At 44.3% G+C, this 15463-nt stretch overlaps 1 protein-coding gene across 1 annotated transcript; it reads left to right on the top strand.

The window, feature by feature from the left end:
- Positions 1-7864: 7864 nt before the first annotated feature.
- On the top strand, positions 7865-10209 carry LOC127325818 (L-type lectin-domain containing receptor kinase IX.1-like). The gene has a single exon (XM_051352637.2). It carries the CDS (start codon positions 7918-7920, stop codon positions 9991-9993), a length of 2076 nt encoding a protein of 691 aa, XP_051208597.1. The 5' UTR covers positions 7865-7917; the 3' UTR covers positions 9994-10209.
- The last annotated feature ends 5254 nt before the right edge of the window (positions 10210-15463 follow it).

The following is a 15463-nucleotide window of genomic DNA, read 5'->3' as shown; positions in this document are numbered from 1 at the left end:
AGGTAAAAGGCACTCATACTCCGGTTCCAGGTAAAGTACTTTTCTGGCGCCATTGTGTTTGTGCTCGAAGCTATTTCCTTTAGATCCTGCAATTGCATCTTTTTGTTTCTTGTTTACACTAGTAAGGCATAATGGACAACATCTGTGAGCTTTTTATTCTATTTCCTGAGTCAAGACATGAATGGTTTAATGCGAAAATTAAAAAACCCATGGAATCTTATTTGCATGCTAGTAGCAATGATATTAGTATGAACGCTTTGAACACCATTGTTGCTAATGATATGGAAAATTCTAAGCTTGGGGAAGCTGGCTTTGATGAGCATGATATTTTTAGTCCCCCAAGCATTGAGGAGAAAATTTTCTTTGATGATACTTTGCCTCCTATTTATGATGATTATAATGATAGTGGTCTTTTGGTGCCACCTACTATGGAGAGTAAATTTTGTTGTGATTATACTATGCCTCCTACACTTGATGAGAATAATAATGATAGCTACTTTGTTGAATTTGCTCCCACTACAACTAATAAAATTGATTATGCTTATGTGGAGAGTAATAATTTTATGCATGAGACTCATGATAAGAATGCTTTATGTGATAGTTATATTGTTGAGTTTGCTCATGATGCTACTGAAAGTTATTATGAGAGAGGAAAATATGGTTGCAAAAATTTTCATGTTACTAAAACACCTCTCTATGTGCTGAAATTTTTGAAGCTATACTTGTTTTATCTTTCTATGCTTGTTGCATTATGCTTCTTGAACTTGTTTATTTACAAGATTCCTATGCATAGGAAGCATGTTAGACTTAAATGTGTTTTGAATTTGCCTCTTGGTGCTCTCTTTTGCTTCAAATACTATTTCTTGCGAGTGTATCATTAAAACTGCTGAGCCCATCTTAATGGCTATAAAGAAAAGAACTTCTTGGGAGATAACCCATGTGTTATTTTGCTACAGTACTTTGTTTTATATTTGTGTCTTGGAAGTTGTTTACTACTGTATCAACCTCTCCTTATCTTAGTTTTGTGTTTTGTTGTGCCAAGTAAAGCCGTTGATAGAAAAGTAAGTACTAGATTTGGATTACTGCGCAGTTCCAGATTTCTTTGCTGTCACGAATCTGGGTGTACCTCCCTGTAGGTAGCTCAGAAAATTAAGCCAATTTACGTGCATGATCCTCAGATATGTACGCAACTTTCATTCAATTTGAGCATTTTCATTTGAGCAAGTCTGGTGCCATTTTAAAATTCGTCAATACGAACTGTTCTGGTTTGACAGATTCTGCCTTTTATTTCGCATTGCCTCTTTTGCTATGTTGGATGAATTTCTTTGATCCATTAATGTCCAGTAGCATTATGCAATGTCCAGAAGTGTTAAGAATGATTGTGTCACCTCTGAATATGTTAATTTTTATTGTGCACTAACCCACTAATAAGTTGTTTCGAGTTTGGTGTGAAGGAAGTTTTCAAGGGTCAAGAGAGGAGGATGATATACTATGATCAAGAAGAGTGAAAAGTCTAAGCTTGGGGATGCCCCGGTGGTTCACCCCTGCATATATCAAGAAGACTCAAGCGTCTAAGCTTGGGGATGCCCAAGGCATCCCCTTCTTCATCGAAAACATTATCAGGTTCCTCCCCTGAAACTATATTTTTATTCCGTCACATCTTATGTACTTTACTTGGAGCGTCTGTTTGTTTTTGTTTTTGTTTGTGTTTGAATAAATTGGATTACATCATGCTTGTGTGGGAGAGAGACACGCTCCGCTGTAGCATATGGACAAGTATGTCCTTGGTTTCTACTCATAGTATTCATGGCGAAGTTTCTTCTTCGTTAAATTGTTATATGGTTGGAATTGGAAAATGATACATGTAGTAATTGCTATAAATGTCTTGGGTAATGTGATACTTGGCAATTGTTGTGCTCATGTTTAAGCTCTTGCATCATATGCTTTGCACCCATTAATGAAGAAATACATAGAGCATGCTAAAATTTGGTTTGCATATTTGGTTTTTCTAAGGTCTAGATAATTTCTAGTATTGAGTTTGAACAACAAGGAAGACGGTGTAGAGTCTTATAATGTTTTCAATATGTCTTTTATGTGAGTTTTGCTGCACCGGTTCATCCTTGTGTTTGTTTCAAATAAACCTTGCTAGCCTAAACCTTGTATCAAGAGGGAATACTTCTCATGCATCCAAAATCCTTGAGCCAACCACTATGCCATTTGTGTCCACCATACCTACCTACTACATGGTATTTTCCGCCATTCCAAAGTAAATTGCTTGAGTGCTACCTTTAAAATTCCATCATTCACCTTTGCAATATATAGCTCATGGGACAAATAGCTTAAAAACTATTGTGGTATTGAATATGTAATTATGCACTTTATCTCTTATTAAGTTGCTTGTTGTGCGATAACCATGTTCACTGGGGACGCCATCAACTTTTCATTGTTGAATTTCATGTGAGTTGCTATGCATGTCCGTCTTGTCTGAAGTAAGAGAGATCTACCACCCTATGGTTAAGCATGTATATTGTTAGAGAAGAACATTGGGCCGCTAACTAAAGCCATGATCCATGGTGGAAGTTTCAGTTTTGGACATATATCCTCAATCTCATATGAGAAAATTATTAATTGTTGTTACATGCTTATGCATAAAAGAGGAGTCCATTATCTGTTGTCTATGTTGTCCCGGTATGGATGTCTAAGTTGAGAATAATCAATAGCGAGAAATCCAATGCGAGCTTTCTCCTTAGACCTTTGTACATGCGGCATAGAGGTACCCCTTTGTGACACTTGGTTAAAACATGTGCATTGTGATGATCCGGTAGTCCAAGCTAATTAGGACAAGGTGCGGGCACTATTAGTATACTATGCATGAGGCTTGCAACTTGTAAGATATAATTTACATGATACATATGCTTTATTACTACCGTTGACAAAATTGTTTCATGTTTTCAAAATAAAAGCTCTAGCACAAATATAGCAATCGATGCTTTCCTCTTTGAAGGACCATTCTTTTACTTTTTATGTTGAGTCAGTTCACCTATTTCTCTCCACCTCAAGAAGCAAACACTTGTGTGAACTGTGCATTGATTCCTACATACTTGCTTATTGCACTTATTATGTTACTCTATGTTGACAATATCCATGAGATATACATGTTACAAGTTGAAAGCAACCGCTGAAACTTAATCTTCTTTTGTGTTGCTTCAATGCCTTTACTTTGAATTATTGCTTTATGAGTTAACTCTTATGCAAGACTTATTGATGCTTGTCTTGAAGTGCTATTCATGAAAAGTTTTTGCTATATGATTCAGTTGTTTACTCATGTCATTACCATTGTTTTGATCGCTGCATTCACTACATATGCTTTACAAATAGTATGATCAAGTTTATGATGGCATGTCACTCCAGAAATTATCTGTGTTATCGTTTTACCTGCTCGGGACGAGCAGAACTAAGCTTGGGGATGCTGATACGTCTCCGACGTATCGATAATTTCTTATGTTCCATGCCACATTATTGATGATTCCTACATGTTATATGCACACTTTATGTCATATTCGTGCATTTTCTGGAACTAACCTATTAACAAGATGCCGAAGTGCCAGTTCCCGTTTTCTGCTGTTTTTGGTTTCAGAAATCCTAGTAACGAAATATTCTCGGAATCGGACGAAATCAACGCCCAAGTTCCTATTTTCACCGGAAGCATCCAGAACACCCGGGAAGGACCAGAGGGGGGGCACTGGGCCCCCAGACCCTAGGCCGGCGCGGCCCAGGCCCTGGCCGCGCCGCCCTATGGTGTCGTCGCCCCTTCGACCCTCCTGCGCCGCCTCTTCGCCTATTTAAAGCCTCCGTCGCGAAAACCCTGATGCGTTCGGCGAAAACCACAGAAACCTTCCAGAGCCGCCACCATCGCGAGGCCAAGATCTGGGGGACAGGAGTCTCTGTTCCGGCACGCTGCCGGAGCGGGGAAGTGCCCCCGGAAGGCTTCTCCATCGACACCGCTGCCATCTCCACCGCCATCTTCATCACCGCTGCTGCTCCCATGAGGAGGGAGTAGTTCTCCATCGAGGCTCAGGGCTGTACCGGTAGCTATGTGGTTCATCTCTCCCATGTACCTCAATACAATAATCTCATGAGCTGCTTTACATGATTGAGATTCATATGAGTTTGTATCACAATTTATCTATGTGCTACTCTAGCAATGTTATTAAAGTAGTTTTATTCCTCCTGCACGTGTGTAAAGGTGACAGTGTGTGCACCGTGTTAGTACTTGGTTTATGCTATGATCATGATCTCTTGTAGATTGCGAAGTTAACTATTGCTATGATAATATTGATGTGATCTATTCCTCCTACATATGCATGAAGGTGACAGTGTGCATGCTATGTTAGTACTTGGTTTAGTCCTTTGATCTATCTTACACTAAAGGTTACTAAAATATGAGCATTATTGTGGAGCTTGTTAACTCCGGCATTGAGGGTTCGTGTAATCCTACGCAATGCGTTCATCATCCAACAAAAGTGTAGAGTATGCATTTATCTATTCTGTTATGTGATCAATGTTGAGAGTGTCCACTAGTGAAAGTCTAATCCCTATGCCTTGTTCCTAAATACTGCTGCGTTACTACTGCTTGTTTACTGTTTCACTGTGTTACTACTGCTGCAATACTATCACCATCAACTACACGCCGGCAAACTATTTTCTGGCACCGTTGCTACTGCTCATACTTATTCATACCACCTGCATTTCACTATCTCTTCGCCGAACTAGTGCACCTATTAGGTGTGTTGGGGACACAAGAGACTTCTTGCTTTGTGGTTGCAGGGTTGCATGAGAGGGATATCTTTGACCTCTTCCTCCCTGAGTTCGATAAACCTTGGGTAATCCACTTAAGGGAAAACTTGCTGCTGTTCTACAAACCTCTGCTCTTGGAGGCCCAACACTGTCTACAGGAAAGGAGGGGGAACGTAGACATCAGCTACCTGCACTTCCGACGAGGTAGGAGAAGGAGAACATGGCCACGACATGACCGAATCCCCACGCTCGCTGGTGTACCTGCTACGACCAGACATCGAGAACAATTTCGCACCTGCAATCTCGAGGAAATTACGGAAACTGAATCGATTAGTGTGAACGGGGCAGGAGTGGAGGTCTTACGAAGCAATGCTAGCAATTGGTGTGACCATTCGTTGGGCTAAGGTGGCGAAACAAATCCCATCCGTCGTGGGTGGTGGATTTGCGTGCGGCGGACCTGCCTGCGATGGGTACTGCCTCGAAGTACAATGCGTGCAGACGAAACAAGTGCTTGAGCTGTGGTTGAGGTGCAGCGCCGCAGTACGTCCGCCGCCGCTGGAGGACGGAGCCGGCGATGTGACGAGGTACCACGATGACTGCTCTGTGCGCGGGTGAGGTAGGAGCTGCTTGGGGCTAGGGGTTGGGTGGCCGGAGCGGATGATCCCACCTATCATACACGACCTCACATGTCAATGTTTGGGGAGTAGCTGCTCCAGCCCCACATTAGGGCCCCATCGGTCATTGGCAGTGGCGGGCTCACAGAGCAGCTCCATTTGTCATTGGCTACGCCGGCCACACAATCAGAAAATAAAGCAGCCCACGTAAGCGAGAGAATGATGGCTGGTCCGACGTGTCTCCTGGACCCACCCTTCAACATGTAAAAGCCAAGGGAGGAACTGTCCGTAAGCGGCCCCACCCATCAACATGTAATAGTTAAGGCCTTTGACCTGACACAACCCTCCGTTCGAATGTTTGCGAGGGTTTCAAACTAGACGGAGGAGAAAAGTGGGAAAAAATTAGCGGCTAAGGAAAGCTAAGTACAACTAACAAACCAAGGGTAGGAAAATAGAATGTTGCCGACTAATGGAGATTTTGCCACGCCACCACTAGGCTATTTCCTACTAGTACTAGTTGGACGAAGCATGGACCGTTGCCCCATCAGAGGCCTAGCTTCAACTCGGTGCCGACATGTGTCGAGATCTGGTTGGCGTTGAGCATGTTGTAGCGATCAAGGATCTCTAGGGCATACTATGCGTGCGACAAGTGGAGGCCGACGACACTGCGCCGCAAGTTGATGCTGAGGAAGTGATGAAGCTCATCGAGATCACTCATGGATAACACAGCGAGGATCACGGTGATGATCTTGTGAAGAAGTGTGGTGGAGCTTGCCATGAGGATGATGTCCTCGACGTAGACTAGTAGATAGGCCACATTGTCGCCTCACTTGAGGATGAACAGTGATGAGTCGCATTTGGTGGCGAGGAAGCCGAGCTATAAGCAGCATTAACATTGATTTTCATGACTCCTTCGGGTGGGTAAATCTCCAGACTTCTACTTCCTTTGCACTGGCTTTTTCGCATGCCCTAATTAGTAGCAAGAGCGCCAATTGACATAACCGACCGGTGTGTGTGTGTTTGTATACTCTTCCCATGAACATGTTGGTGCCGTTTCCCCCTCGATACATATAATATGCTCTAGAGCTAGAGCACCTGATGATCTGTTCAAGTTTGTGCCTTCTTCAATTAGTTTTGACTAGTAGTAAGTCTTTTATCACCTTACCTTTGTTGAGAATCTTTTATCACCTTACTCCCCCCGTCCACAAATAAGTGTATATACGAGTTTTTCAAGATAAATTATGAAGTACAGTAAAAAATACATTGGGAACATGCATCTCTACTCTTTAATTCTTTCACCTCCAATAAACTAAGTGCATGTAGAAAACAAAAAAATATGCGCTTAATATTATTGGGTTTAATTTCTGTACGATGAGAGAGAAGCAATTAAAGTGTATTGAAAAAATAGCAGTAAACTCATTTGTGGACAAAATTTAAAGCTAGATGTCCACTTATTTAAGAATGTAGAGAGTACATAGAAAGTTTTTTTTTTTGTTTGTACAGGTGAGCAGCACAGCGATGGGCCTGGAGTCCCCACGGAGCAGAAAGATGAAGGCCATGGCTGTTCCTTTTCAGTCGCCACCGATTGTCAGTTCAAGTTGCCAAGTTGAGTCTTGAAAAAAATCTGTGGTGACCTTTTCGACGCAGCGTCATGCATCTCTCCAAGGAAAATGAATGTCGTTACTTGCACAAAAAAAGGAAAATGGGATGTGATAGGCCGGCCGGGTCGTGAAATCGTAAGTTCTATCGATCTGGTCCTCTTCGTCTCGCTACTCGATCGATCGTTGACGGTCGGTCTCTGGTAATGATATATGCCTACCATAGTACCAATACCATGACTTGACCTTAAGCACTTACGTCTCTCTCCGTCGCCACTTACTAGTCCCGTCTCCGGTCTCGATCGGGGCCTTTCTCTCTCTCTCCTTCCTTCACATGCATTCATATGCGCATCGCTCGTACCCGGCCAAACACGGCGACCAGCAGCGACTACAGCATAGCAGGGGCCGGCATACTGTCAGGCTATTCCTGCATCCCAACAAGACCAGTACTAGGCCTATCCGGACGAACAGCTGTAGCTCGTTGGTGAATAAGTCATCTCCAACGGAGCGATCCAAATTGAACGTTAAACTCGATCGGTTGCGTCCGTTCGTGTCGATCTATTGATATTGCAATGGTCGTCAGGCCAAGCTTATCCATTTGCGTCGGGAACTGCTCGACCATTTTGTCCGGCGAGACCAGCCATGTAAGATTTCCATAATACGTCTAGGATTATTCCTTGACCGAGGTGGAAGGTAGTTATGCAAAGTGCCCAGCACAAATCTCGAACAAATGGACGGTACGGATAGTGTTGAAACGTCAACTCACACCCGGAATGCATTCTTCCTCCATTGGCTCTGTTATAAGTTATAAAGCATGGCCATGCCTCTGTGACAACAAGTAGGCGCGCTGGCCAGTGGAGGAGCTTATCAGCTACGTCGCTCGCTGCCTCATTCCCAAAGACAAAGCGATGGACTGTCGCCGACGTCGCACCACCATAGCCTTGGTTTTGCTGTGCTTCTACTGTGTGCCGCGCGGGGCCTCGTCGCTCTCCTTCAGCCTCAACTTCTCAGACCCTAACCATGGCGCGTCGATCGATCTCACCGGCGACGCCTACTTCAGTCCGTCAAGGCTGGAGTTGACGAGGAACGCACTCACCGGCCGGGCGTCGTACGTGAACAAAGTGCCGCTGTGGAACAGCGCCACCGGCGAGATGGCAAGCTTCACCACCAACTTCTCCTTCCAGATCATTCCCGACAAGGATAGGCTGTCGGATACCGGCGACGGGATGGCCTTCTTCCTCGGCCATTTCCCTTCCGCGATCCCGCGCAACAGTGACGGCGGCGGCCTCGGCCTCCTCCCGAGGCTCCCCGCGAGTTCCACGATCGGGAAAGGCGCCGGCCGCATCGTCGCCGTCGAGTTCGACACTCACCTCAACCCGGAATACGCTGATATCAGCGCGAACCATGTCGGCATCGACGTCAACTCCGTCAACTCCACGGCGTCCACGGACACGACGACCTGGCCGGGCAAGAACCTCACGTCCCCCAATGTTATGACGGCCACCGTCAAGTACGGCAACGAGTCCAAACTGTTGACCGTTGATCTCCTCATCGACGGTGCAGTGTACCGGGTAAATGCAACCGTTGATCTGAGGAGATATTTGCCGGAGGAGGTGGCCGTCGGCTTCTCGGCGTCGACTGGCTTGGCTGTCGAGCTGCACCAGATACTCTCGTGGTCATTCAGCTCCACTCTGCAGCTGGAATCTACTCCCAAGGTAGCACCGCCACCTGCTGAACCTCCTCTTCCAACAACAACCAGCAGCAATCACAAAAAAACACTAGTTATCCTACTGTCCGTGCTGGTTCCTCTGCTACTCCTGTTGGTCTGTGTGCTAGCCATGGCATGGCGGCGACACATGGAAACAGGATCGATCAGAGCAAATGAGGACCGCAGTACTGATAGCGACTCTGAAGAAGAGTGTGTCGACAGAGATGATCTCGAGAGAGGTGTGGATGCCGGCGGCCCCAGACGGTACACGTACCGCAAGCTCGCCGCCGCGACGAGCAACTTTGCCGAGGAGGAGAAGCTCGGACGAGGCGGCTTCGGGAGCGTTTACCGTGGTCACATGACAGTCGTCGGTGACCATCGTCCGGTGGCGGTAAAGATGCTGTCAGCGGAGTCTTCTGCGCAAGGGAGGAAGGAGTTCGAGGCAGAGGTGAGGATCATAAGCAGGCTGAAGCATCGAAACCTTGTGCAGCTGCTAGGTTGGTGCGACAGCCGCAAGGGTCTCCTGCTTGTCTACGAGCTCGTCGCAGAGAGCAGCCTCGACAAGCACCTCTACAGCAAAGACAGATTTCTAACATGGCCGCAACGGGTCAACATAATACTCGGTTTGGGATCCGCGCTGCGGTACCTCCACGGGGAGTCGGAGCAGTGCATCGTGCACGGCGACATCAAGCCAAGCAACATCATGATCGACTCGTCACTGAGCACCAAGCTAGGGGACTTCGGGCTGGCACGGCTCGTCGACCACGGCACGGGATTGCTGCAGACCACCAAGGCCGTGCTCGGCACCGCCGGTTACATCGACCCGGAGTTCGTCAACACGCGCCGGCCAAGCACCGAATCGGATGTGTACAGCTTCGGCGTCGTCCTCCTGGAGATCGTGTCGGGCCGGCGGCCAGTGATCGAAACCCCGGAGAGAACCTTCACGCTGCTGAGATGGGTGTGGAGCCTGTACGACAGGAGCGCAATCCTGGACGCGGCAGATGCGAGGCTTAGGGGCGACGAGGAGAACGACTGGTGGATGGAGCGCGTGCTCGTCGTCGGGCTCTGGTGCGCGCTCCCGGAGAGGGGCGAGCGACCCTCCGTCACGCAGGCCATGCACATCCTGCAGTCCGAGGAGGCCAGGCTGCCGGCGCTCCCGCTGCACATGTACAGGACCGTACATGATACTGCTCCGGCTCCGGTGACCGGTGGTGTTCTCTCTTCTTCGATCAACACCGGTGACGCCAACCTTTCTTCCAAGGAATTCACCAATTGATGATCAATGTTCCTGTTTCGTCCGGCGTGCGTTGGCCGCTACATTTTTCTTCAGACGACTGCTTTGTTGATGTTTCAAGGCATGATTTTCAGATTAATTTGATTGGTGAATCTTTTTTCACATTTTTCTATTTAAAACTACAATAATACTAGACCTACGGACTGCCTATGCTACGGAAACTTTACGGACAGACGTGTTGTGGGTTGATTGGCTGTGCCTTCCTGCCCTTGTTGAAAAATCGGATCATGCTCTGATTTGTAGCCTGCTGCTGTGAGTCCGTAAGTGGATTTTGTAAAAGTAGTCCGTACATGTAGCATTGCTCTTAAAACTAACACTGCTTTCATTTCCGTCAATAGTAGATTTTTGTCCGTTGCATGGATAGTAGATTGTTGCGTTTCAGGCTACAGAAACCAATGGAAGATTTCTGAAGTCTCGTTCCATACGCAAAAGCTAGTATGACATCCTTCCAACGGTGCTTCTTTTGTTGAACGATAGAGAGCTAGAAAGATTCGTGAAATATGATGGATATATTACTGAGACTCATGGATGAGTATATATAGACGTATAAGGGATCATCTTTGAGTACAAGTCAAGTTAGAATTGTATGAAAACAAATTATATCTCTATCCTAGCTCCTCCTCCCAGAGCTAGCCTAGCATTGTTGGTTGCTGACGGGAAGTCATCGAACGGATCAAGAAAACTGCATTCATTTCAAAGACGAAAAAGAAAGAATAATCAAAGATGAAACTCCAGGGATCCCCTCTTGAGAACCACACAACTCCCACAAGCTTCTCGTCGCCACCAAGATGGGACCGAAGATGGGAACTTTATTAGGGAATACGCCGTTGCCACCATCTGAGCTCCACCCCACCATACCTTGATCCTAAAACTGGAAAAATGGAGCCCCCATTGACGGGAGCCGAGATCCACTCCGCCTCCATGACCCGAATGCCACATAACTGGAGAAGATCGGCGGAGCCGACGATAGGCAGACGAGATAAACTGATCGCCTCGAGATAGATCGAGGCGTACCGGTAGGAGATGGTGGTTAGTATAATGCGCATTGTTAGGTTGCAAACATGAAAGACCACCCGTCGGGCAAAAACTTTTGAACGCAGATTCAGGCTGTGCCATCCTGCATAGCTGCCACGATATGCCAACCGCTTTAGTGGTTTTCTTTCCCCGCCCCTTCCAGTTAACAACATCGGTCCACATCTCAAAAAAAAAAAAAAAAAAAAAACATCGGTCCACTCTTCCGGTCTGCAGTGGGAAAACCATCATAGGCTCTTTTTGATTGTGTCATGTCACTATGTCAGTATGGTTAAGTTTCGTGCCGGGCTACCTGCAATGGAATCTAAATCATTGTAGGCATCAACTAATTCTTACCCCTGGATTGATTATAGGTAAAAGATTTAGCCGTTGCGTACTACGTACCTCTAGTAAGTTTGTTTGATGCAGAGGCTGGGGCTGTGCTCCTTTATCGAAAAAAAAAAAGTAAGTTTGTTTGATGCCTAAATTCAGATGTTGAACAATTACCAAGGGTGTGTTTGGTTGATGGGTCCATACGGATGGGATGGTCCCTACTTTTGAGGGTGGGATGGTCCATATTTTCTATTTGATTTCAGAAATTTGGGGTGGATGGGCTGAACTTTTCTTAGCTAAACTAGCGCGGTGGCCCTCGCAAACGCGATCGCATCATCTTAAATATGTTGAAATTTAACTGGTTTATATTTTCTGGAAAGTAATACATCCTAAATATTTGATTATCTAAAATAGAAAATGCATTGAAAACATGTTTAGTCATCTTAAAGTTTGTGGCAGCGTATAACTTTTAGTGTGCGTCCCTAACCATAGTGATCCAAAATGTGATTAGATGGTTATTCTTCCACTCATTTAGTACCCATGATCGACTGCGCTAGGATGGTTTAGAAATAGGAACTAAAACCTTGACCAAAAATTTGTATATTATTATTATGGTGTAATTTTGTTCTTTTGGGTGTATTTTTAAGATGTTTATGCATAAATAGTTAAAGTAGAGAAGTATGACTATGTTTCCTAGAACCTTATTTACTTTTATATAAATTTATTATATTTTTGTTTAAATATAGTTTGTTAATCCGGTTACAGATTACCCAGATTACCCGTTGTAGACACTCGGAAATATTTTTTGGTCATGTAACATGATTACCTGGCTTAGTGGATAGCTTAGTAAAAGATTCTTGATTAATCGCCGGTATTATTGTGCGATTGGAATGACATGTTTTATGCTGATATTTCTACATCACAAATATAAAAATAAACATTCCAAACTTTTTGGCAGTAACAAATCAAATAATATCCGCAAGAACAATTCCAAACAACCAAGATTCTATGATTTTTGGGTCATCTGATTAAAAATATTAGTGCCAAGATATGTGGATACTAAAGATGAAACTTATCGATGAATTCACCAGAAAAATAATATAAATAAAGATACCGAGGAAAATCTAGGATGTCGCATCCAATCTTCTTACTAATGCAGCTGGGTTGTATACTTTATTTAGCACATACGAAGTGGACACATGTTTTAGCAAGGCAATTTATATTCTTTTAATTATTTTTAAAGCATTACATATTGTATGCCCCCATGATCTGATCTAGTTTTTTTTTGGCAATTATTATGTTTCGGCCAAGTAGCTAGCGTACGTACATGATCTTTATCGAGTAAGCTTGTTTATTTTCATCTAATGGACACAGCCACATTTTAGGCCACGTTCCAGCGAGTCCTTTTTATTTGCTAGGTAGGGCACGTACATGTTTTTTTCTGAACGGACCTATTTTTTTATATGTTTCGACGCAGCCACGCCCTTATTAATATAAATATCATGTAAACTTTCTACGTATATCAGTCATGTCAAAAATATTATGTGACTAATATTCTCTTGTAAAATCCCAGCCGACTATCAAATTATTAATATAAATTTGATGATAATTTTTTACACCACCAGAGTGCTACTGGGATTAATTTTGATACGCCAATTATATCTAATAGACCATTCCTCATGTCAAAGAAATTGAATGAATTAGTTACACTAATGTCTTGTTAAATCCCAACAAAATAATTATATTAACTACCAAGATTAATTGAGATTATGTGTTTGGGCTGGTTGCTTATCAATTTATCCAAGCCTAAACCACTCCACCCTTAAGTTACAGCTGCTTTTTTTCAAGGGGGGGGGAAGATGGAAGTTAAAGCTGTTAGATTTATACGTATGTACGGCACGTCCGAACGGCCTGTCTCTTTTTTAAGGCGAAAGTTGGGAGATAATGATGCCGATGTCGCATATGTGCATGCCCGTAGTATCACATATTTTGATATACTTGATAACAAACATATAGCGTGTCAGCCTATTAGCCTGTTACATAATATATATATTATACCGTTAACTAACTTTTAATATCCTGCTAAATCTTAGCCATAAATTTTAGATCTAACCATCAAAATAATTCTAATGATGTGCATTTACGTGCAGTCTCTATTTTAGATCTCTGCATTGTGCTTTTAGTATATAATAGAATAGAATAGACGTTCAATGAAAATTGTTGAAGTTTTAGTCATTAGTGGAGGCCGGAGCCGCCACCCTTGGCCGGCCCTCGAGCAACTATGGCGTGGACCTCATCACTCCCGTCCCCATGTGCTCATTTGTGACGCCCGCAAATTTGTGCTGACGACACTGAAGGATCCCACAATGCAGTGAGCCGAGCGACTGACGGACACCACAAGCGGCGTTTGAGAACGGATGGGGAGCTCGTTGTTCCGCTACAGAGATACTGCTTTTGATCTTCTCAGGGCGCAACTAGGGCTCAGGCAGGGGACTCAGGCAAGCTCAGGCGGTGGGGGTCCAAGCAAGCTCGGGTGGAGGGGGCCTAGGCAAGCTCAGGTGGCGCCCGAGTCAAGTTCTAGCGGAGATCTTAGGGCATGTACAATGGTGATATCTTAGCAGTGCCACGTATGATAAATGTTGAGGTGAAGGAAAGAGAAAGTAAAAAAAAAAGTTTGTCTTCTCTTAATTAAGAAATGGTATCTTAGCCCAATCTCTCTCACCACATATTTAGGATGTTTGGTTAGCAAAGATAAGACTAAAAAGTAACCCATTATATATACATCATGTTTTACTGTCATATCTAAACTACATGGCGGGTTAAGATAAGACTAGTCCTACTAACCATTGCACATGACCTAGCAGAGAGAAGGATTAGAGTCGAATACACAATTAGAGAAAAGAGGGATCAACGGTTCAGCCGTTTTGGAGGGATCGTTTGGTACAACACCTCAGAGAAATATTCTTGCATGTGGCCAAACCATCCACCTACGTTTGCAAAAAACACATAAAAAAGAGGACCACCCCATCACATCCATGCTTTTGCCTGGAACCCAACACAGCCTAATTGTGTCTCACCACTTGGCTGGAGAACGCTCAAAATTATCGGATACCGATCACAAAGTAGTGCAAACGATGACAAAAAGGTGTACAAAAAATCACATAGATAGTGAATTAATGTATGGACTAGCATGCAATTCTTCAATCAAACCCGATAGGTACACGAAGAGAAACAAAAAGTTTCAAGGTTGAGTAGATGCGTCGAGCTGCAAGGTTTGTTTTGCAAAAAAACTGCCTTTTTTTTTTCCAATGTCCAATTCGGACTGTTTTGGACTGATTTGCGCCTTATTACACGAGTTTGGGGACTATCTCATCCAAATTCTGAAGTTCTTGTACCAATTTGTTTGCACTGCCTATATTTTTGTATGACATGTACTAAGAAGATGGATGGAGCCCAAAACACAAGATTGGTCAAGCACTCAAGCTGAGGCGATTTTCCAACGGGATTGCTGCGCGACGCAGATACGTCGACGTACAGGCAGGGTCACAGGATGTTCCCTGGAATATTATACCTGAGCACGCACAGCCCACATTCCTGGGCACGTCTCTCTCCGTCGCCACACACTGTTCCCTTGGTTGAATCATTGAATGAATGGACCGACGACTCTGGTCTTTCTCCCTCCCATGCGTGCGTGGTAGCCTGCAAAACAGCGGTGACCAGCTGACCACATCATAGCTCGTCGTCAATTGGAGTCAAAGAAAAGGTTAAAACACGTCCATACTAAATTATATGCATGGGATAAAGAGGTGCTTAAAGCGTCAAAAAAAAGGTTACACGCTTATTTGAATGAGGATTTAGAGCAACTACGGAGAGGTCCGATGACAATTGCATCACTAGCGGCCCAAGATGGAAGAAATAAAGCGGGTGAAAGAGCTAGAGCGGATTAGTTGAAACATGGGCTATTCGCAAAAAAAAAAAATTTGAAACATGGGGACCGTACTACAAGCTCCTTCCACAATTTTGCTACTACAAGAAAGAACAAAAAAATGATAAAGAGGCTTCGTGATGAACAAGGTGTGTTGAAGGAGGACAGAGCGTGGATGAGTAA

This window comes from Lolium perenne, chromosome 3 (genome assembly GCF_019359855.2).
Source record: "Lolium perenne isolate Kyuss_39 chromosome 3, Kyuss_2.0, whole genome shotgun sequence".
Lineage (NCBI taxonomy): Eukaryota > Viridiplantae > Streptophyta > Magnoliopsida > Poales > Poaceae > Lolium > Lolium perenne.
Note: the sequence above shows the minus strand (reverse complement) of the source record. Positions and strands in the feature narration are given on the sequence as shown.